The sequence below is a fragment of the Candoia aspera genome, chromosome 7, assembly GCF_035149785.1.
Source record: "Candoia aspera isolate rCanAsp1 chromosome 7, rCanAsp1.hap2, whole genome shotgun sequence".
Lineage (NCBI taxonomy): Eukaryota > Metazoa > Chordata > Lepidosauria > Squamata > Boidae > Candoia > Candoia aspera.
In genome coordinates, this window is record NC_086159.1 from 36926320 (window position 1) to 36950328 (window position 24009).

The 24009-nt window shown below is 36.4% G+C and overlaps 1 protein-coding gene across 1 annotated transcript in view; it reads right to left on the minus strand.

Annotated features, from left to right (window-relative positions):
* Positions 1–311: 311 nt before the first annotated feature.
* The window catches only part of CRADD (CASP2 and RIPK1 domain containing adaptor with death domain), a 42046-nt gene continuing 18348 nt past the window's right edge, over positions 312–24009 (minus strand). The window contains exon 3 of the mRNA XM_063308875.1: positions 312–1394. Within this exon, the coding sequence (XP_063164945.1) occupies positions 1093–1394 (302 nt within the window). The 3' untranslated portion in view covers positions 312–1092. The remainder of the gene's footprint in view (positions 1395–24009) is intronic.

The following is a 24009-nucleotide window of genomic DNA, read 5'->3' on the forward strand; positions in this document are numbered from 1 at the left end:
TTGGCAGCAGTCAGATATGAACTCTGGCTTTTAGGGAAACCTACTACAAGGTACCATCCAAAAGGTAGAAAAGACTTGGCAATATTACAAGTGGAACTGAATCGCAAACTGGAACATGTCCAGAGGAACATGACACAAAGAGTCAGGTTAGAAAAATACTTGCTTTTAAACTATAAATATTTGGCTTCTTTTAACCCAGAACTTTCTGCAGACTAGCTGCATCCTGTGCAAAGATAGGCATACTTAGATCCATTGATTTCAGGGAACATAGGCATGTCTTCGTCTAAGATAAAGCTGCAGGCAAAAGTATATATTAGTATTATTAGTTCTTATAGACAAAGTACAGAATGCAGAGTACAGCCAGCACAGTCCATCAAGATCAAATTCAGTCCATGACTTAAGTAACTTTTGCAATGATTAGTCAGAACTCATATAACAAAACACAGTTTATTTTTGACTCTTCTATTTTTTATGATTGTAAGAATTCACAATATGCACTCTTTAAAAATAGACAGCACATTATAACTCTCCTAGACATTAACATAAAAAAGCACAGCCACCAACTGGTTGGGTGCATAACACAAAGTAGTAATTCCAGGTGCTTGCTCTGCTTCCTTGCATGTCTAATATAAGACTGTTATCCTTTGTAGGTATTCAGTGATGACAGCCCTTTCCTTCTGATTGTGCTACTGGATCAGCTTACTGCTATTAATAAAGGTAATTAAGGCCAAGAGAAGAGTGCTTTGGTATTGCAGAAGGCTTGCACAGCATTGGTGCAGTTTTCAACACTAATTTCTCATCCACACAACAGGATCTCATGAAAAACCAAAATCTTTTTGACAGTATCTTATCTCAAAAGTGGCTTTGCCATGTGAAGGCATGAGATTAGGAGACTCCATATGGGAAAAGGCTACCAATGGCTACTCATCATGATGGCAATATACTTGCTGCAGGAATCAATATTAGCATGTTGAGGCCAACTGGTAGGGAATGTGAGGGAGAATACCAGGCAGTTACCGAAGTCATGACCAGGATGTGGGCTTTCCATAACTTCTGACTTGATCCAATCCAGCTCTGATGCTGTTTCAACCTTCACTGAAACAACTGCTGCATTACTGAAGAATCTATTTCTCCAAATTTCAAACCAGTACACAGACTCTCCAGGGTAGCTTTATTCCCCAAACGCTGCCGCCATAAAATGAAGGCACTTACAATCTGTGATTGTATATTGTATGGGTGGTCGGCTTTACAACGGTAAATGTCATTTTGGGTCAAGCCAAGAGACAATATAATGTACTCCCATTCAGGTCCAAGTCTCTGAGCAAGTTTGTTGATCTGTTGATCGGTTGGAGGTTTCTTCAAAATCTGTTGTGGAAATCTGAATAGCTGATCATCTAAAACAAAGAAAGAGAAAAGCTCAGATACATTCTTCTGAAAAATGCAGCATATTTTAATGCTGACCTGAAGCATTGGTTTCAGAAAACAAAAACTTTAAATCAGACTGTTGTACCAATGTAATGAATAGCAGGATAGCAACAGTCATAAATAATTCCTATCAGATAATAAAGAGGTAAAAAAAAGTCTTTTTATATACATGCTTTAAATGCCAGGACTGATTAGAGGCCCAACTTGAATCTGACAGGTTATTTTTCACCCCATGCATTCTAAAGTAGCAACTGTATCACTGTACAGGATAGCCCAGGAAAGCACTTACTTATCAAACCTGACAATCATTTTCTGCTTTCTGGTTTGCAGTGATACAAAATTACTTTAGGGCAGGGTAAGCAACTTGGTGCTCCTGTAGATATGTTGGATTTCAGTACCAAATAACTCCAGACAGCATAGCCACAGATTATGGGAACTGCTATTCAAAGTATCTGGCGAGCAAAAAGCAGACTGTCTCCACTTTAGAAAGTTATTAAACATCCCTGGAGACTTCCAAGGCAGGTATGGCAAACTGTTTCACAGAGCCAACGACTGCAGCAAAGACCAAGGAACTGGGGAGTAGACCGGTCCCTTGGAACCTCTCTGGCTAAGGAGAGGATGGGACGTTGCCCACGTGAGTTCCAGACAGTTGCTCCTTGTGAGGAAACCACAGGACAGCAGTTTTCCACAGGTCTGAGCGCAGAGAGATGATGGGATCAGCCCTCTTGCTTGCCGCTGTGGCAGAGACTTTTAAAGGACACTAAGTTCACAAACCATACTTCCTAATCACTGTCAGAAATTGGTCATTATTTACTTCTGAGCTATTAGAGACCTTCGGAACAACAAATTTGAAAACACCGGATGAATCTGCCTTCAATCCTGAACAGAAGAAAAATTTAATTATAAGCAAAGAATCTGAAATAAACAGCAAAAACCTAAGTAAGATTTTGATCTTAGAAAGTTGTAAATGGACTAAGGGTCCACATAAAATTGGAATATTGAAACTTTTACAATAAGGTTTTGGAATTAATTATAAAGAGCAAACGGCTTCTTGTGGGAAATAGACTGTGTTTTGGTTTTTACAAGATACAAAAAAGATAAGCAATTTCATGATTTCAAAAACTAGACACTAAAGTTTTTAGGTACAGGAAAGATTTACAAGCCTATAAAATATTGCAAAACATTGTAACAATGAAAATATTGAAGGAGACTTTTGAAGAATGGAATCAGAAAATAGTAGCCACAATATCAACAATGTCAGTAATAATGTCTGCTTCAATGAATAGACAACATCCAAAAGATGTTATTGAAGGAATGACAGATGTAGAACAAATTTTATCTGACAAGATACAGATGGTATTGAAAGTGGATTTACAACTGACAGGCCAAGAAAATCACTTAGAAAAGGATGTTTCGCTGGATCTACAAAAGAAACTGGCTGAGGATTTAAAGTTTGAAAGGGAAATACAAATGACAAACCAAGAGAGTGACCTGGATAATTTTTTCTTATTGGATTTACAAAAGAGGCTTGTTAAAACCTTGAAGAATTTTGTGCACTGGGACAAGGAAGAAACGAAGAGAAATCAAATCCCATGACAATATTTGAAGATTAAGACTGCTGGAAGTAAAAAGAATATAAAGTTGGTTTATTTGATCAAGGTTAAAACAAGGTATGTTGTTACTTCTGGCAAACCTTTATGGACTTTCTGCTGACACCAGGACTGAAAAGATAATGTTTTATGGATTTGTTTATAGATAAGAGATGGGATATGGGATGAAGAGATAAATGTTTATAATCTTAGAGGGGATGAAGAGTCACTAAATTTGTTTATACTTGTTGTGATGAAGGTTGGAAATTACGTCTTTATATATTTTTTCTTTATTACTTTTCTCTTTTTTTCCTTATACTTTTTACTTCTTCATATACTTTTTTAAAAAAAAATAGTTTATATTAGATTCTACTATTATAATCAAAATTCTTAATAAGTAAGTTATTAAGCATCCTCCAAATATTCCATTCATCTTTTTCAAGCAAGGTCTATTCTGCTGGATATTTTAGTACAAGCAGAAAAAAGTCACACACTCCAGAATGAATAAAAGATTGTGTGCTTTTAGAAGATGAATGAAGAGCATATTAAAATTCTATTACTATCACCATCTCTGAACCTAGAAAATCCATAGGTAAAGGTAAAGGTAAAGGTTTCCCTTGACATTAAGTCCAGTTGTGTCCGACTCTATGGGGCGGTGCTCATCTCCATTTCAAAGCCAAAGAGCCGGCGTTTGTCCGTAGACACTTCCGTGGTCATGTGGCCGGCATGTATAAACCCATACATTTTGTTTAATATACCAGAGTTGTATGGAATTGGTTCTTCACCATTGTTACCCTGTAAAATGTTTCAAACAGGACAATATATGCCATTCACTTAATGCTAAGTGAAGCAAAATGTCTCTATATGAAACCTACCTACAGCAGCAATGATCAATATGACTCTATATGACTCCTTAGAGAACACTTTTTAGAGAGCGTTTTGTGACGTATATAAATAAAGTACAGTAGATGGACAGACTATTGAGAACAGACTGGATATAACATTTTATGTTGTTCTAAAGGAAAAAGCTGTTACTTTTAGAAGTCATTGAAACACAGCTGAAAGGCAGCACTACAGTACAACCCCTTGCTCAATACAGGAATCCAAATTAAAGTATACCTGACAGGTGGAAACACATCCAATGAAGGGAAACCTACCACTTCTCTGCATACCTCTATTAAACTGTTCTTATTGTTAAGAATTTCTTAAACATTCAACCAGGTCTTGACTTTTTTCTGTATGGTTTTATTTTGGGTATTTGAAAAGTGCCTTCATATCCCTTCCTCGGTCTTCTTTTCTCAAGGCTAAGCATTCCCCATTCCTGCAACCTCTTTCCATAAGATGCACACTTTCCAGGACCCTGATCATTCTTGTTGTTCTTTTCTGAATCTGTTCAAATTTCTTTGAATCATTCTATGCTCAGAACTGCTTTTCCCATGGTGGTGGGGGGCTGAAAAAAAAAGCAGTTAAGGAAGATATATGCTCTACAAAAGAAAATTGTTGGAAACAGTACTGAGGAACAGAGAACTGTGCAATAACACTGAAGGTGATAAGATGGTTTGCTTGGCTCCATCCCCTATACCTTTATCTGGGCATTGCCTTCTAACACTTCGGTTGTGAAAGCAGCACCTCTGTAAGCCAGGCACACAAGTAAAAAAGCAGACTGGTTGAAAAGAGGTTATGCCCACATTGTAGCCACTATCTGCTAATGAAAACGGTGGAAATGTCTTCAGTGATTCTTAAAAGGTCATATGTTCCTTGAAGCACTGCAGCCATAGCAACTGCTCACCACTTGCTTTGTTTCCAGGAAAGCCCTGTTCTGTGCTGTTTCTGCTCCTGGCACTTCATGAGATGATAAACTCATCTGGAGAGTAATTCCACACTTTAAACTGACATCGCTGTCATGGCTACTTTCTTAGGGTGAGTACCACTTAAAATTAACTGGAATTAGGTATGCTAACTAATCATACTTCTTTTGAAGTGTGGCTTTCCAGTAAGAGGAAGTATAAAAAGAGAATGAGTGCAATTAATTTTGAAGTTTTACACGGATGCTTATCAAAATGAAGGTGATAATATTGTCTGTAAACCCAGATAGTTCCTATTTGTTATGTGTACAGTGTACAGTGAGAAAACGTATTATATAAACTGATATAGTACTAGCCCCTTAACCATAAAAATGCTATAATGCCCATTAGAAAACAATTAATTAATCTTTTATTTATTGTACAAACACACATTTTGGTTGGAAAGCTACTTACGTGTTTCATAACGATATAGTCACAAGTGTATTATAAGGAGCAAACGCTGTCAAGAACATAATGGTATGTCAGTCTGGCATGCTATGCATTACTGAAGTTCTGGAAGGATAAAAGTTTTTCACCTCCCCCAGTTAAGTTCCCCATCCCTGTGTTAAGTGAAAAAATGCTGAATATTAAACAAATGCCTTTAGCTCCAGGACTTCAAAATAGAGATTAAATAAAACCATAAAAAAACACATTTTAGCTAATCAAACATGAATTACAATCAGAAAAATACAGATTAGCAAATATGAACAGAAGTATCACCTGCTGGAAATCTATCCATGTGAGAATCTAAATTTGCCACGTACATTGTTTTATGATCCTATGTCAATTTTATGAAGGCCATAAATAACAGCAAAAAGTTCAGAATATTGTAGGATGAATGCTTCAACTTTAACATATACATATTAAGTAATGTAATTAATTGAAGAGCAAATGTCCCTATATAAAAAAGTGTAAGAGGAAGACCTGGGAAAACACTTATTAGCCAGCTTGATATTTATAGTTGGCAAGGTCCCTCAGCATATTATTAAACAGTATAAATGTGAGCATCTGGATAGGAATATAACAGTTTGAGAGCAAGCATGGGATTGACACAAACCTGTCATACCAGACTAACCTTATATTCCTTTTTGATAGCATAATAGATCATGGGAATGCAGTGGACATAGCATATATTTATTTATTTGTTTAATTTATATCACCACCCATCTCCCCCAACAGCTGGGGAATTCTGGGAATTGAAGTCCATACAGCTTAAAGTTGCCAAGGTTGAGAAACACTAGGTTAGTCCATACAACTGTTAGATGGAATCATAATTGGTTGAATGACCATACCCATAAATGGCACCACATCAGTTTGAAGAGTAGAATCAGGAGGAGTGTCACAAGGTTCTGTCCTGGACCCTGGGTTGTTCAACATTTTTATTAATTATCGGATGAAGGGTTTGAGGGGACAATTATTAAATTTGCAAATGAAACAAAACTAGCAGAAAGAGAAGACTGAAGAAGTCATAGACAAGCCTGAAAAGTGGACTGAAACAAACAGGGAGAAATGTAATGTCCTTGCACCTGAGAAGAAATAACGAAAGAAAAGGCACAAGTATAGAAATGGGAAAATCTGGCTTGGCAATAGTACCCGTGAAAAGGATTAATACAATACAATACTTTATTATTAAAACCAGGAACTAGATAACTTTTTATGGACAAATGTAAAATCAACAATTTTGTGAGTGATGAGCCAAAATGTAACTGCTGATGTAACTGCTAAAAAGGAATTGTTATTTTGGGATATAATAACAAGAGTCTAGAAGAAATTGTATTTTACTCTACTCTGATCAAGCCCTACATGGAATATTACATCCAGTTTGGAAGCTCAAAGAAGGGCTACCAAGATGGTGATAGGTCCAGAAACTAAGTTCTATGAGGAAAAAGAAAAAAAAAAGGATACATGATAGCAGTATTTAGGTGTCTAAAATGCTGTCATTTAGAGAAAGAAATTGACTTGTTCTCCCTTACGCTAGTAGTAGACAGAATTAGAGCCAGTGGGCTGAAATTATGCATAAGTAGATTCAAGCTAAATATTAGAAGGAATTTCCTGGCAATAAGAGCTGACAGTTAGTGGAATACTTTGCCTCAAGATGTGGCACGTTCCCTTTAACTCGAGGTCTCCATACAGAGGCTGGATAACCATCCACCAAAATGCTTTAGCAAGGGGTTGAACTTCAGTACTTTTTTTCAATTCTATGTGCACTATAAGAATAAAAAGGTAGCTGGGTAGCTGTGTTAAAAAAATAATTTTGAATGTCTCCTCCAGACCAGGTCCCTGAAAATTTTAGCTGTCCTGGCTAACACAGGATAAATAGAAGGTAATACAAAAGCTGGGAAAAAGAGAAAAGAGAACATCAAGTATTATCTGGGAAGATTCCTTTTACTGTATGCTATTGGCCCAATAATGGTGATGATGATGTGTCATCAAGTTGATGTCAACTCTTAGCAACCACATAGATTTTCTCCAGGAAGAACTGTTCCCAACCATTGGTCTACCTAACCCAAAATTAGCAAAACTAATTAAAAGTTAAAAGTTTTAATTGAAATTAAAAGTATTCCAAGTCTTTGGACAGCAGATTTCCCTGCCCTACCTGCAAATATAAGGGATTGACCTAGGGACCTTCTACATGTAATGCATTTATCATTACTGCCATCCATATGAATATATTCTTAATAGAACTGTTCTGTTCATTTATTCCATCTTGGAAGTTTTATCTGACAGTGATCTGTAGAAAGCTTTGAACTTTCATCCTCATCTTACTCCTTTTTCTTTAATTATAGCCTCTCAAGTAGTATGAATGAAATATTTGCAAAAGCAAAGCAGGCGAGGAAAGGCTTCTCATTAAGACTATTTCTAAACAAGTTGTGCTATGATAAAGTCAAGGTTAATGTGCATTTAAAAACCATTATGTTAAGATGTGCCATATTGAGAATATGGAATAGATACAAACCCAAGTTGTGGCTGAAAAGATATTTGTGGATCTCAGCACAAGAAGCATTTTATAGACGAGAAATAACAGGCAAACACAAATGAATAACTTATCACGAGATACTACAATTTTGTCAAGGGGAATGTAAAATAAAATCAAGAGAAGAACTGGTGGCAGAAAATATAGCTGTCAATGGTTCTTTTATTTACAATTATTAGAAAGATTTAAAGTAGACAAAAGAAGTTCTGGTTTTGAACATTGTAAGAATGAGTTTGAAATAGAATTGTGTAAAAATGATGAACATGTAATTGCTAAAATGTATAAACTTTTATTGAAATTTGAAACAGAACAAGTGAAAGAATGTATAATAAAGTGGGCTAAAAATTTCAGTTAAAATATACAGATAGAACAATGGGAAAATATGTGACTGAAAGGATTGAAATTTACACTATGTTATACTCTTAAAGAGAATTTTTATAAAATGATGTACCATTGGTATATGTCACCAGAGAAATTATCTAGAATATATAAAGGCACTTCAAATTCATTCTAGAAATGTGAACATCAAGAAGGGACATTTTATCATGTTTGGTAGACATGTAAAAATGCTAGAAAATTCTGGATTCAAATACATACACTGATTCAGAAGATTTTAAAGATTAATATACAATTGAGACCAGAGGTTTTTCTTTTGGGACTGATGGACAAACAGTTGGAAAAAAGTCACAGAACTTTGATTTTGTACATGATAACTGCAGTGAGATTGTTGTATGCACAAAAATGGAAAGATTCGGCAATACCCACAGTGGAGGAATGATTGGTGAAGGTGATGGAACTTGCTGAGATGGCTAAATTGACTTCTTTGATCAGAGAAAAGACAATATCTACGCTTACTGCTGACTGGAAACCCCTTATGGGCTTTTTGCATGAAACAGAAAAAAAATGAACTTAAGATTTATGGTTTTCATGAGTAGACAGGATAGATTACAGAAAGAAGATAGTTATATTGTAACCATAGATAAGAGGTAAACTTATAATTGTTAATTACTAAAATGTATAAACTTTTATTGAAATTTGAAACAGAAGAACGAGTGAAAGAACGTATGATAAAGTGGGCTAAAAATTTCAGGTGCTGTAAAGAAGATTGGAAGCTACTTTGTATCTTTTTTCTTTCTTTTCTTTTCTATTCTTCTTTTTCCTTTTCCTTTCTTGCACTTTCAACTTCCTTTTGATTTTCTTTTCTTTTTCTTAGTTTATATTAGTTTGTATTAGTTTTTATCTTCTTTTTTAAAATCTTTAATAAAATTATATATAAAAAAGACTATTTCTAAACAAGCATGTATATAGAGAGCAGCTTTAAAACAACTGAAGTCATTGACTTTGATTTTCTGTCACAGCTGTTTATTCTAGTAATAAAAATAATTGCCATTTAGTAGAAGCTGTTATATAATGCAGTTAATCTCACAGATTATAGAAAAGACTCGCATTTAGTTCTGGTTACTAAAAATCCCCACACCAAATCAAATCAAACCTTTATTATGGCCTATGGGCCAGAAAGTACAACAATAAAATACTCAGAACTGTAATTATTAATAAAACTTTTTTAAAATTTCAATAAAATTACATAGGTAAAGGTAAAGGTTTCCCTTGACGTAAAGTCCAGTCGTGTCCGACTCTAGGGGGCGGTGCTCATCTCCGTTTCTAAGCCTTGGAGCCGGCGTTGTCCCTAAGGACCCATCCGTGGTCATGTGGCCAGCATGACTCACGGAACGCCGTTACCTTCCCGCCGAAGCGGTACCAATTAATCTACTCACATTTGCATGTTTTCGAACTGCTTGGTGTGCAGGAGCTGGGACGAGCAACGGGAGCTCACCCCGCCGCGCGGTTTCGAACCGCCGACCTTCCGATCGGCAGCTCAGCGGTTTAACCCGCAGCGCCACCGCGTCATAAAATACATTATTACAGTAACTATAGTACAAATAGCAGTAGCAATCACCAAAATTTGTGCCAAAGTTCAACTGTAGGTAGGACGGATACAACAAACAATAGCACCTACTGTATATTCCTACAGATAATACTACAACAGTTCTGGATATACCCAAATTTTTATTGATTTCAGGATTTTGGTATCGTCCCTCTGAGAAACTGTAGTACAATGCAGATAGCTTGTCCTCTATCTACACCTGGCAAAGCAGATGCAGGTAGAGGACAAGCTATCTACACTGTAGTTAATACATATGGTGTAGAACATTGTACTTAACATTGTACTTAATACAACATTGTACTTAACACATATTGGTGTATTAACACTGGAGTCTGAGCAGAAAAGGAGCTTGTATCATTTAGAACTTCTGAAGTCCCCAGTCTAGCAGAGACACATTATGCCTTTGAATAAGCTCTAATTCTTTGCTGCTACAGTATTGTCTGTTTCCTTGTTTAACAAGTTCTAGTTAACAGGAATAAAAATAAGAAGCAGAAACAGCCGTCTATCTTTACCTTGCTTTCTCCCCGCTTAATAGCCATATCATTAGGGCCAAGCAGGGGGGCAACAGTGACAATAGCAAGAAACTGGACCTATTCAGAGAGGGGCAGCTAACTGGGCATCCAACACCAGCATTTCCAGCATGGTGTTAGGGGATAATAGCTGTACTGCAGTATGTCGGGTAAGCTCCAAGTTGTGAAATACTGTCCAAGGGATCTGTCACTGACATTGCATAAGACGGCTGCCATTCAAAAGAATTTGGATAAATCCCTTTAATAACTGGGAACAAGGAATGCCAAGGTAGCTCCATATAGTTCTCCTGCTAACTGGACAAATACAGGTTTCACATGATTAGACAGCTCCTAGCACCCACATGTTAATAACTGCATTTATTCTTGTAAATGATCCTTTCAGTCTCCATGAAACCAATGCTTAGTTAGAAGTGGCACTGCTGAGCTAAGTGATATGTCTGCCAAAGATGACACACAACAGACAATGGCACAACTCTCATAGCTGACCATCCCTGTTTTACTACAACTGTCAGGTGCTTCTCAGGCCAAACTATTCAGTTCCCTTCTGCTTCTTTCTTGACCTTAATTTGTTTAGTTATTTCATTTCTGTCCTTTCTTCTTGTTCAGAACAATTGGGGAATAATGAACCTCATGAAATTTACCAGGAAGCCACACTGCTTGCTAACGATGCATGTTCAAAAAGACAAAATAAGTATGATGTGGTTAAAAACAAAGACCAGCCACGGACCATAAATGAGCCAACAGATATAAATGTGGCAAAGATTCTACCGGTCACAGAAGAAGGATTTTGGTGCAAGTGTCAAAACTGCAAAGTGGGTTTCACTTCCCAATCAAGGATTAAAGATCAACAGGTAAATCCTGGAAAGACACCTAAACTAAATTCTAATGGCAAGATGATAAGACAGTACAGTGATCTTTTTGGAGCCATACAGAGAAAAAACAGTTAAATATTTGCTTTTTAATAAGACCATACAACATCCCATTGTATGATGTCCATATAGCTTGATAACTACACCCTAATTTTGTGGACTTAAATAAAACACTATAATCATTTGAAATCCAGCACTGAAAGTAAAGAAATGGTATCAGTTCAGCACTCGATAAATTCACAAAGAACCCTATTATCTGACCCACTGGTGAATCCACAACTTGTTTGCCAATTGCTACAATTAGGGAATGCAATCAGGTTGAAAGTGCACAATAAAACTGGTTTAGCAATAGTTTAAATAAATAAACAAACAAACAACCAGGCTCCTATCAAGTAAAACGCAAGGATGTGAATACTGTATAGTGATAGTTAAGGACTCAAATTAGGAGACAAGGATTCAAATTAATATTCAGCAAGGAGCAATCATACTCTCTCAACCGAATGCAGTTTACAGGGTTGTGTCAACAGCAAATGAAGAGAGCCATATACATTGGCTTGAACATTGTGGGAAATATAGAATATAAATATAAATGAATAGTAAATACGCTTTGTGCCTTTTCAGGATTAAATGATATTGAACTGCGAATTCCCAGTATGACTTGGAGGTCAGATCCTAATTATGTCTGTAAAGTTTTAAAAGTTTTAAAAATCCCTATAATGATTGTCACATGATAGTAGCTTACTTTCCCTAAAATCTTTGCTATTGTTTCTATAGACTTTCACTTTAACCTCCTAATTAAAGTATTTTTCTCCAATTACTGAGTAAAAACATTTCAAAAGAATAGCACTTCAACTGTTTGACCGCTTTTTAACATATTAAAAATATCTTTTTAAAAGCTCAAAAAGGACTATCAGACTATTTTCTTGAACACAAGTGTTTCAGTATTCTGCAGCCTCTCGATTTCTTAGAGATTGTATTCTAAGAAAAAGGAGGAGGGAGGGAAGATAGTTTTCTACAATTGAAGCATTAAATTAACACAGGGATTTTGTAAACTAAACAGGGGAGCTTTGAAAACCATGCTCTTTTACTGTTTCCTGTCTTCCTGGAAAAATCTCACTGTTAAAAAAGTTTGGATTACATAACTGGCAGCTGTGAAATATTTTTACTTTTTAGTAACAGACACAATCATTTTCTTTTTAAACACATTTTAATCTTATCTTGCACCTATACTAATGTTCTGGATATCTAAAAGATCTGTATTTACATTATTTCCAATATTTAATAGAGTAAAACAAGGTTGCATTAAGACTGAATGTAAAAGCATATTTTAGACCCACTTTACTTAACTAAAAACAAAAATCAAGCAAATCAAAACTCCCAAAACAAACAAGAAAACCAAAAACTGTACTGTTAATCTGCCAATCCAAAACTTCAACAATACAAGAGACAAATGGAGATGAATTAAACAAGGGGAACACAGAAATATCAGTAATTCAGCCCCAAAATTCAGGCTTTAGTTTTGTTATTCATAAACACTTTTTGAAAACATTTTGCTTCCCTCTATCATATTTTTGTGCTGTCAACTACTACACATTGGAAGCCTTATACACAAATTAAAAAATCAACACACTAGGGAGATATTTCAGCTGGGTGCCTAAATGAGACAGATTCTGCAATTAGAAGGTGATGTTATGTAGGACATTTGCAGCACATGTGCCTTCTTAATGTCTGTATTTCCTCATGCTCATAAGGAGAGTGGGGAGGCTAATCTTGTCCTCTGTACATACTGGGGTCTTGACTCATATGGAGTTAGGGAGGCACATTTGATTCTAATTTTAAAACCTAGCTAGTTTGGTCTAGTGGTTAAGGTGCTGGGCTAGAAACCAGGAGACTTAGGCATGAAAGCCAGCTGGGTGACCTTGGGCCAGTCACCCTCTCTCAGCCCAGCTCACCTCACAGGGTTGCTGTTGTGGGGAAAATAGGAGGAGAAAGGAGTATTAGGAATGTTCACCGCCTTGAGTTATTTATAAAAATAATAAAGGCGGGATAGTAGGTAAGTAAGTAAGTAAGTAAGTAAGTAAATAAAAGGTACATTTCATATTATCTTTAATTAGATGGTTAGAACACAGCTTCTAAATAAACCATGCCACATCACTAATGCTGTTAATCTCAAGTTTACCATTTGGAGTAGCTGAGGTAGGCATGAAGATCTCAAAACCACTATCCCGTGTAATTCTGAGGTATATCTGATAGCCTCAGAAATCTCCACCTAGAAGAATACAGAGTAATAGATATGGTTGGAGGACACAGTCTTTTTAATTCAAGGTTTATGAATTTAAAGCAGAAACAGGAGCACAAAAAATCAGTTGGAGACAGCTTCCCTGAATCTTGAATTGTACCTACAAGCTTTTGCCTTTTTAAAGACAAATGTTGCAAGCTGTAAAAAAGAAATGTAACTATCCACAATGACAATAATATTTCTTGGAAAAAAAGCTAGATCATTCTTAGTAGGGATATATGCAGCACCTTTCCTGGAATTCAACCATTACTGAAAAACTTTTTGAAATTGCTTTTTATTAAGACAACTTTCTGCTCCTTAAAAGCTTTATACCTACCTCTTTATCACAAGACACAGGATACGCAACTATAGTTTTATCAAGTATCTTCACTCTATAAGTTTCAGTCTGTATGTATAACATTGGTAACATTAAAAAAATATTAGTAGTAGTCACTAGTATTTACAATGGGAACAGAAAAGCAGCCTTATTTTAGTGGATATTTTCTTCACTGTGAATCTTCTAGTAAAGCTTATATACGCAAGGACTCGTATTTGCTAATGAATCAGATTTTACTTAAGGTTAAGATTATTTCTGTTATTGGCTTCTTTTTTGGATCTCTCTTTCTCTCTCTCTGTATGTAAATAAATGGGGAAATATTTTAATGTTAAAAATGTTATGTTGAATTACTTTCCAAAAATGTGGAATTTTACTATTTTTGAGGAACTCTATATCCGTCATGGGAAATTGCCAAGAAAACTATTTTGAGAAATTGCAAAAAAAAAAAAAAACATTGTTTCAGTTACTAAGGATTGAATTCAGGAGATGTGTAATTTATCCATTTTTTGAAAAGGCAAACTTTTCTACCTAGTTAAAAAAGGATGCAATATGTTTCCCTTTGGTACATGTTTCATGATACTTTACACTGAAAGAGCCTCAATTAAAAAAAAACTTAGGAATTTTTATAAAATATGTAATACTTGATATACCAGAGATATGCTTAGATTCTTCTCCCTGTTTTTCTTTTCTGTTTTGTTTCTTATTGTTGATCAGTTGATCTTTTCTGGATCTTTTTTTTCCTTGCATTTTTATGTATCTTTTTTGAAACTTGTAATAAAATATTTTTAAGGGCTAGGGTTATTTCCTAATGATAGAACATGATTCTGTCATTTTGTTACCACCCAGAGTCCCTCTTTTGGGGGAGATGGGCAGTAACCAAATTTGAATAATTAATAAATAAATAAATAAATAAATAAATAAATTCAGTGAATTCTGTTGATAAAATATTTGCTTTCTTTGCCTAGCACGGTCAAAACATTAAACAAAGCAAAATATGACATGCCTTTGTTGGAGAGAAAATGAGAAAAATGCACAAGAGAAAAAACATCACACCAAATCATAAATATGGGATTTGAATAAGTGTGAGTATGAGTTATTTATAAAAGTTTTGCCATCTTTCCCTCCTTTTTTAATTATATTGAATTATGTTCAGGATCTCCATTTTCATTAATTAATATAAAGACTGCATATATTTGAAGAAACCCTATCATATCAAGATCAAGTAATTTTGCATGATGATACTGGGACCGTGTGAAAAACATAGAACTGTTTATATTGGATCATTAATATTTACAATATATTCATTCAATATATTAACTCTAGCAGTCAGAAAGGCAATATCTGTGCCGCTGTCAGAAACAATGACACAGTTAGATAATAATTAATTATATACCATTTAGAATGATACCCCTCACTCAGTTACATTCTAAAATGTTTCCATAACTTGTCTCTGTTTATGTTCTGGAAATTCTTGTATTAATAATACTGAAATATTTTAAAGCAGGTCCCAAATCTAAATACAAGGGATAATAGAAAAGTAATTATGATATACACATTACTTCTGATTTCCCAAAGTTTTAGTATCAATGCTTTTTTGATGGGTATACTACTAAAAATTCAATGAAATATTTAAAGATAAAATTCTTCATGTAACTTTTTTCTAACTGTGTTCCAGTATTTCTGAGAATAAAATCAGAGCTCGATGTTGTTTTTTTAGTCTTCCCTTCTTTGAGGGGCAGCAGTGCATGTGATGTTTAATTTGCAGTATCCAAAAACAGGGAATAAATTAAAATTATGTGCTACAAAGAAGCATTATGATGAATGCATTTCCTCATCAGGAATTTAATGGAATCCTGCCCCCTTTTTAAACAGAACTGATGTGATCTGATGAGAGCTGCTGTGAATAAAAGAACTCCAGGATTATTATGAGCAAATAAACAAGGAACTTATAAGGCTAATGAGAGCACCAGATTCTACACTCTCCAAATCTGGCCATGGAATACCTCAGGCTTCACTGCCATTTTATTAGTTCTGGAGTATAGGGATCTTGAAAAAAATATTCCAGTCTATAGGAAAACATTCAACTAATCACTTATTTGATGTGTTTGAAATTAATCAATATTTTAAAATAATTTACATAAATTATTCATATAACAGAAAATTTTATAGAAAGTATATTTAATGGTGGCAGGAAAAAGAGGCCAATTCATTGATAATGAAAGTAAACTGACATGAAGAAAGGTTTTCAAATTTTACAGAAATTAATTTTTGCCATGCAGTTTACTATTTCACTCTACAAACAGGGTCACAATTAACACATAAGCTGCTTCAAGACTGCTTATCTCCATTCCTAGTAAACAAAACTCTATTATTCAGATCTAAGAATATGCCTTAAAAACATAACAGAATTTGGAAGCTAAAGCACTACAGTTGCATGGATCTGCCCAGAATGGTTTTGATTTTATTTTCTTAGAAACATTTAGGCAATGTAACTGATGCTTTGATTATAAAGCATGTAGTTCGACTGAGACAAGATGGAGTCTTCTTCTGTGTATGCTTTAAACCCAGAAGCTACAACAATAATAAATTAAGAAAATTTTCATTTTGTGATATCTCTCCCCACCCTGCTTTTCTTTTTTTTTACCAGAAATCAGAATGTCCAGGAGCTACACATATTGAATATCCCAAATGTAATTAACATTATATTATCTTGGATAGTTAAATAAGGCATGAGGGCTAGAAACTAGGAGACCGTGAGTTCTAGTCCTGTCTTAACCAAGTGACCTTGGGCCAGTCACTCTCCGCCTGAGGAAGAAGGCAATGGCAAGCCACTTCTAAATCTTGCTACAGGAAACTGTAGGAATTAGTCCAGGCAGTCACCAGCAATCAGGACTGACTTGAAGACAAAAATAAATAAATGATGTAAATATGGACATATATTATTTCTTCATAAGTTTCACATAGCTCAGCACTGTTTTTATGAATTATGCCTTTAGAGACCTTTACCCTGATTTTTATTTTTTACTGTATCTTTTCTTTATAACAGTTTACAGTTTTGCCCAAGAGATTACTGCAGTATAAAAGACATGAAAACTGCTTTAGAACATGTTATTAGCTATATAAATGGCAATTTTATATGAAAATTAGATAGAATACTTTGTATCAAAGTTAATATTTGCTTGAGCCAATTAAAATACAACGGTTCATATTTGGATAAAAGAAATGTTCTCTTTTGGATTCTAAGGTAATACAGCTTCATACTTGATTGAAAACTACTAGGGCAATAAAGCAAAGTACAGCAAATAATGGGAACAAAATGACTATTGCTTTCCATTATATTGTCCTTCTTTCCCAAGCTTGAAGCTTTCAAATCAACTTCCCTCAGCTAACTAAATGCTCCTACCTCCTTCAAACAAAGCCATATATTCTTCATTTATTATTGTAATTCCCCTTCTAAATATCATGCGGCCACCAGCTGTCTCTAGAAATACTTCAACCTACTTTCTTCCAAAATCATAAGGAAACCTTTAATAAAGTAAAAACCTCTCTTCTTTGGTCTACATCATCACTACTCTGTATTTTTTTCTCCTAAGATGTAAAATTGAGAGAAAAAGGAAAAGAGAGTGGATTTACCTCCAATCCATACAAACATGTATAATCATATATCCATCACTCCCATCCAAGTATATCCTCACACCTATGTCATATCAGCCCCCAAAGGGGTATTTTTGGCGCAGACCAGGCGTTTTCATCTATTATTATCTCTCACTTGCATTTTCTGGGGTTGCTTCATTATTTACTTTAGATTGTTGTCTAAACTGGACCCAGATTGGGAAGAGAAAGGGTGCACACCAGCCCTACCCCTACTATCTCTAATCAACCAGAAATCCAAATGGAGTTTGTTTTGTTTGAACACAGCTCTCCATGCAGTCGGAAATTCTTCTTTATTGGGGTTTGCATCTGGAATAATACAGAGAGAAATACTCATGTTCAAGTACTCCTCTTACTCAGACCTCCAACTGAAGGCTAGGAGGAGTCAATAGAGGCCTATGTGAGTAACCCCATTCACCCTCCTTGTATTCAGCTGACTGCCTGAACAGGGTCTAACTCTGTAAGATTTCATCACACTTGCAAATATTAGTAAATAAGACATATAGCTAATCATAGAACAAGTGAATAGTCTATCTTCACAGTCTATCAATCTCTGAATTTCAAAGGTATTATTTCTAAGTGTTGATAGAAAAAACACTGATTTTCTTACAGTTGAACTCAACTAAATGTTATCTATCTATCTATCTATCTATCTATCTATCTATCTACCTACCTACCTACCTACCTACCTATCTATCAAATTTTATCACCGTCCATCTCCCCCCAAAGGGGGAACTCTGGGCAGTTATGAAGGAATTGTTGAATATCCATTTGTCCAGAAGTCAAATGAACCATCAAAAGTAATAGTGCTATCTATATATACAAAGATTCATTAGATGTGGAGAAGCAGATTTAATTTATAAACTAAGCAGTAAAGAAAAAGTCTGAATAATGTGGAAGTTCATGTCTGTTAGGTAAAGGGAAAGAGACAAGTTATTACTTAATTTCACTAAGTTAATACTTCCATTATTTTTCTTCAGAGTGCTCATTTCTATTCTGACAGAGAAAATAAAATTAAATAGCTATAGTTATCAATCATTTTATATCTGGAACCTGTCTTTATGCTAAATATATATTAGGAGATGTGTTTTTTGATGTGCTATTATATTGATTGATTGATTGATTGATTGATTGATTGATTGCTCAAATTTAGCCACCACCCATCTCCCCCAAAAGAGGGACTCTGGGCGGTTTACAATAAAATACAGCACAAAATATAAACATTAAAATCACATAAAACAGTTATAATAAAATACAGTAAATAAATAAAATCCAAGAAAGGTATCTTCAGCAAAGGATCGTTACCTTGTCGTGGTGCTGGAGCTTGAGCACCTCAATTATGCCATGAGCTAAACCGTGAAGGGCCACCCAAGACGGGAAGGTCGTGACAGAGAGGTCAGACTAAATGCGATCCCTGGGGAAGGTAATGGCAACCCACCTCAGTATTCTTGCCGTGAAAACTAAATGGATCAGTACAACCAGAGATATGTCGGTATACATTGGAAGATGAGACCCCCAGGTCAGAAGATGGTCAAAATGCTACTGGGGAGGAACAGTGGATGAGTTCAACTAGCCCCAGTTGTGATGACGCAGCTAGCTCAAAGCCGAAAGGACAGCTAGCGGCCAACAGTGCTGGTGGTGAACGGCGAATCCGATGTTCTAAGGATCAACACACCATTGGAACCTGGAATGTAAGTTCTATGAGCCAGGGCAAATTGGATGTGGTTATTGGTGAGATGTCAAGATTAAAGATAGACATTTTGGGTGTCAGTGAACTGAAAAGGACTGGAATGGGCCACTTCACATCAAATGACCACCAGATCTACTACTGTGGACAAGAGGACCACAGAAGAAATGGAGTAGCCTTCATAATTAATAGTAAAGTGGCTAAAGCAGTGCTTGGATACAATCCAAATAATGATAGAATGATCTCAATTCGAATTCAGGGCAAGCCATCTAACATCACAGTGATCCAAATATATGCCCCAACCACAGATGCTGAAGAAGCTGAAGTAGAGCAGTTCTATGAGGATCTGCAGCACGTACTGGACAACACGCCTAAAAGAGATGTTATTTTCATCACAGGAGACTGGAATGCTAAGGTGGGCAGTCAAATGACACCTGGAATTACAGGTAAGCATGGCCTGGGAGAACAAAATGAAGCAGGACATAGGCTGATAGAATTTTGTCAAGACAACTCACTCTGCATAACAAACACGCTCTTCCAACAACCTAAGAGACGGCTTTATACATGGACTTCACCAGATGGACAACACCGAAATCAGATGGACTACATCCTTTGCAGCCAAAGGTGGTGGACATCTATACAGTCGGTAAAAACAAGACCTGGAGCTGACTGTAGTTCAGATCACGAACTTCTTATTGCACAATTTAGGATCAGACTAAAGAGATTAGGGAAGACCCACAGATCAGCTAGATATGAGTTCACTAATATTCCTAAGGAATATGCAGTGGAGGTGAAGAATAGATTTAAGGGACTGGACTTAGTAGACAGGGTCCCGGAAGAACTCTGGACAGAAGTTCGCAACATTGTTCAGGAGGCGGCAACAAAATACATCCCAAAGAAAGAGAAAACCAAGAAGGCAAAATGGCTGTCTGCTGAGACACTAGAAGTAGCCCAAGAAAGAAGGAAAGCAAAAGGCAACAGTGATAGGGGGATATATGCTCAATTAAATGCAAAATTCCAGAGGTTAGCCAGAAGAGATAAGGAATTATTTTTAAACAAGCAATGCACGGAAGTGGAAGATGACAATAGAATAGGAAGGACAAGAGACCTCTTCCAGAAAATCAGAAACATTGGAGGTAAATTCCAGGCAAAAATGGGCATGATCAAAAACAAAGATGGCAAGAACCTAACAGAAGAAGAAGAGATCAAGAAAAGGTGGCAAGAATATACAGAAGACCTGTATAGGAAGGATAACAATATCGGGGATAGCTTTGACGGTGTGGTCAGTGAGCTAGAGCCAGACATCCTGAAGAGTGAGGTTGAATGGGCCTTAAGAAGCATTGCTAATAACAAGGCAGCAGGAGACGATGGCATCCCAGCTGAACTGTTCAAAATCTTGCGAGATGATGCTGTCAAGGTAATGCATGCTATATGCCAGCAAATTGGGAAAACACAAGAATGGCCATCAGATTGGAAAAAATCAACTTATATCCCCATACCAAAAAAGGGAAACACTAAAGAACGTTCAAACTATCGAACAGTGGCACTCATTTCACATGCCAGTAAGGTAATGCTCAAGATCCTGCAAGGTAGACTTCAGCAATTCATGGAGCGAGAATTGCCAGATGTACAAGCTGGGTTTAGAAAAGGCAGAGGAACTAGGGACCAAATTGCCAATATCCGCTGGATCATGGAAAAAGCCAGGGAGTTTCAGAAAAACATCTATTTCTGTTTTATTGACTATTCTAAAGCCTTTGACTGTGTGGACCACAACAAATTGTGGCAAGTTCTTAGTGGTATGGGGATACCAAGTCATCTTGTATGCCTCCTGAAGAATCTGTATAACGACCAAATAGCAACAGTAAGAACAGACCACGGAACAACGGACTGGTTTAAGATTGGGAAAGGAGTACGGCAGGGCTGTATACTCTCACCCTACCTATTCAACTTGTATCCAGAACACATCGTGCGACATGCTGGGCTTGAGGAATCCAAGGCTGGAGTTAAAATCGCTGGAAGAAACATTAACCATCTCAGATATGCAGTTGATACCACTTTGATGGCTGAAAGCGAAGAGGAACTGAGGAGCCTTATGATGAAGGTGAAAGAAGAAAGTGCAAAAGCTGGCTTGCAGCTAAACCTCAAAAAAAACCAAGATTATGGCAACCAGCTTGATTGATAACTGGCAAATAGAGGGAGAAAATGTAGAAGCAGTAAAAGACTTTGTATTTCTAGGTGCAACGATTACTGCAGATGCTGACTGCAGTCAGGAAATCAGAAGACGCTTAATCCTTGGGAGAAGAGCAATGACAAATCTTGATAAAATAGTTAAGAGCAGAGACATCACACTGACAACAAAAGTCCGCATAGTTAAAGCAATGGTGTTCCCCATAGTAACATATGGCTGCCAGAGCTGGACCATAAGGAAGGCTGAGAGAAGGAAGATAGATGCTTTTGAACTGTGGTGTTGGAGGAAAATTCTGAGAGTGCCTTGGACTGCAAGAAGATCAAACCAGTCCATCCTCCAGGAAATAAAGCCACACTGCTCACTTGAGGGAATGGTATTAAAGGCAAAACTGAAATACTTTGGCCACATAATGAGAAGACAGGACACCCTGGAGAAGATGCTGATGCTAGGGAGAGTGGAAGGCAAAAGGAAGAGGGGCCGACCAAGGGCAAGATGGATGGATGATATTCTAGAGGTGACGGATCTGTCCCTGGGGGAGCTGGGGGAGCTGACGACCGACAGGAAGCTCTGGTGCGGGCTGGTCCATGAAGTCACGAAGTGTCGGAAGCGACTAAACGAATAAACAACAACAAGAAAGGTATAAAATCCAGGCTGGTGGGAGGGACTCTAGGGTGCAAGCCACCCCCAAGAATGGTTATTCACTTTCCCGCCCCAGGCGAGACGGCAGAACCAGGTCTTCAGGGCCTTCCAGAAGGTCAGGAGTGAGGGGGCCTGCCTCACCTCCAGGGGCAAGATATTCCAGAGAGCGGGGGCCACACTAACCAGTTATACACTAACACCACTGCTGAAATCTATTTTAAGTCTCAGACTATAGCTTAGCACTGGAATCCAAGCCACCAGCTATATCAGTAGTGGAAGAATTAAGATTGAGGTTTGGGCAGTGGGCATATTTGGAATTTTGACAGCACATTATGGCTACTTGCATAAAATGATTGCCATAGTGTGTTTGGCCAACTACAAAATACTTTATAGCAGAGGGAAAATGAAGCAGAGTGTTGTAGCTATGCATCTTATTTTGTACAAGAGGCCTACATGAGGGCCAAAAGCATTGTAGAAAATGACATCACGCTTGAGGATGTTTTTTTGCAAGATGCCAGGCTCCCATTCATGTTTTTAAAACTAAAATAATATTACAAAAGTAAATAGAACAGGGAATTTGTTAGTCAACAAGGAATGTGTTGGTGGAAGCAATGATATCCTAGATGACGCACTAGGGACCCAAGCAATAAAGATGGCAAAAACTGAGGAAATAGTAATAGCCTATCAATTAAGTTCACTTATAAAAAAAATGAAAATTGTAGACAGAGAAAAAAAATGAAAATTGTAGACAGAGAAAGCTGTCTTCCTCAAGGCCAAACCAACAATAATATGGCACAATTAATTAACATAATCCTGGAACGGCTAATAAAAACAATTCCTTTTTTTATGTCAAGATATTTTCTGAAGGATGCTCTTTTCCCTTTCCAACTCTAAAGCCGCTAATAGATAAATGAAAACAGTAATAACAACGACAACAATAACACCTTGTCCCTCTTACTGCTGGGTTCCCCCAAATTTTTGTTTTTTCCCCTGAAATATTTGGTGGGTTTTCTCCCCCGCATCTTCCAAGCTGGGACTGACCCAGTATTAGCAGTATGCAATACAGCAGAGAAAGCCTCCAAGAGGTTCAGTTCCTCTCTTGAGCCACCCTCCTTCTGTTTAGGAGGCCCAAACTGCACTACAAAGGCTCCTGTTTCTCCTGAGCAGGAACGTATCTCTGCAAAGATGCTGTAACATGAAATTTCTCTTAATATAAATGTATGATCTTTAGTTGAAAGCAAATTTTAAAATCATTAATAAGATTCAGAAAGGTCAAAAGACTGACAGTACAAGTGGGGACAGAAATCCCCTATTTATCCAGACAAAAGTGAAAGCAATTGCAAAATAAATTTGTTTCAGAGTTTTGAAAAATGAAAAATAAAATAAAATTCAGTCTTCATCTAAATACAGCAGATCCACAAACCAGAACTAGAAATACAATACAAAACAATAGTATTTGTTCGGTCAATGACCAGCAAAATTTAAAAGGAGAAAAACAAAGTAAAACAAAGAAATATAATAATACACTAACAACTAATAAAATATATCACATAATAATAAAGCATTCACTCCGCTATTACTACATTAGGATAGGATAGGATAGGATAGGATAGGATAGGATAGGATAGGATAGGATAGGATAGGATAGGATACTTTATTGGCCACACATGATTAGACATACAAGGAATTTGACTTCGGTGGAAGAGCTCTCAATATATTTACATAACATCAAAAATAACCAATAGTAAAATAATAATGTTATTTACTAAAACTATACAATCAAGAAAGAAAGAAAAATTGAAGGTAATAATACTACAGCTATTAACTAACACACACTCATGTTTAAAGGGAGAATTAAGGGACAGTATACTGCATCTGTTGTCTAACATATGTTCACATTTAACAGAGCATTACCGGTCACATCTTAGCGGTCATGTCTTACCATACATTGTCAATCATTATATCATGCTACATTAATTAGGAGTTCAACAGAGCAATGGCACGAGGAAAAGAACTGTTTCAATGTCTAGATGTTTTGACATACGGTAGTGCG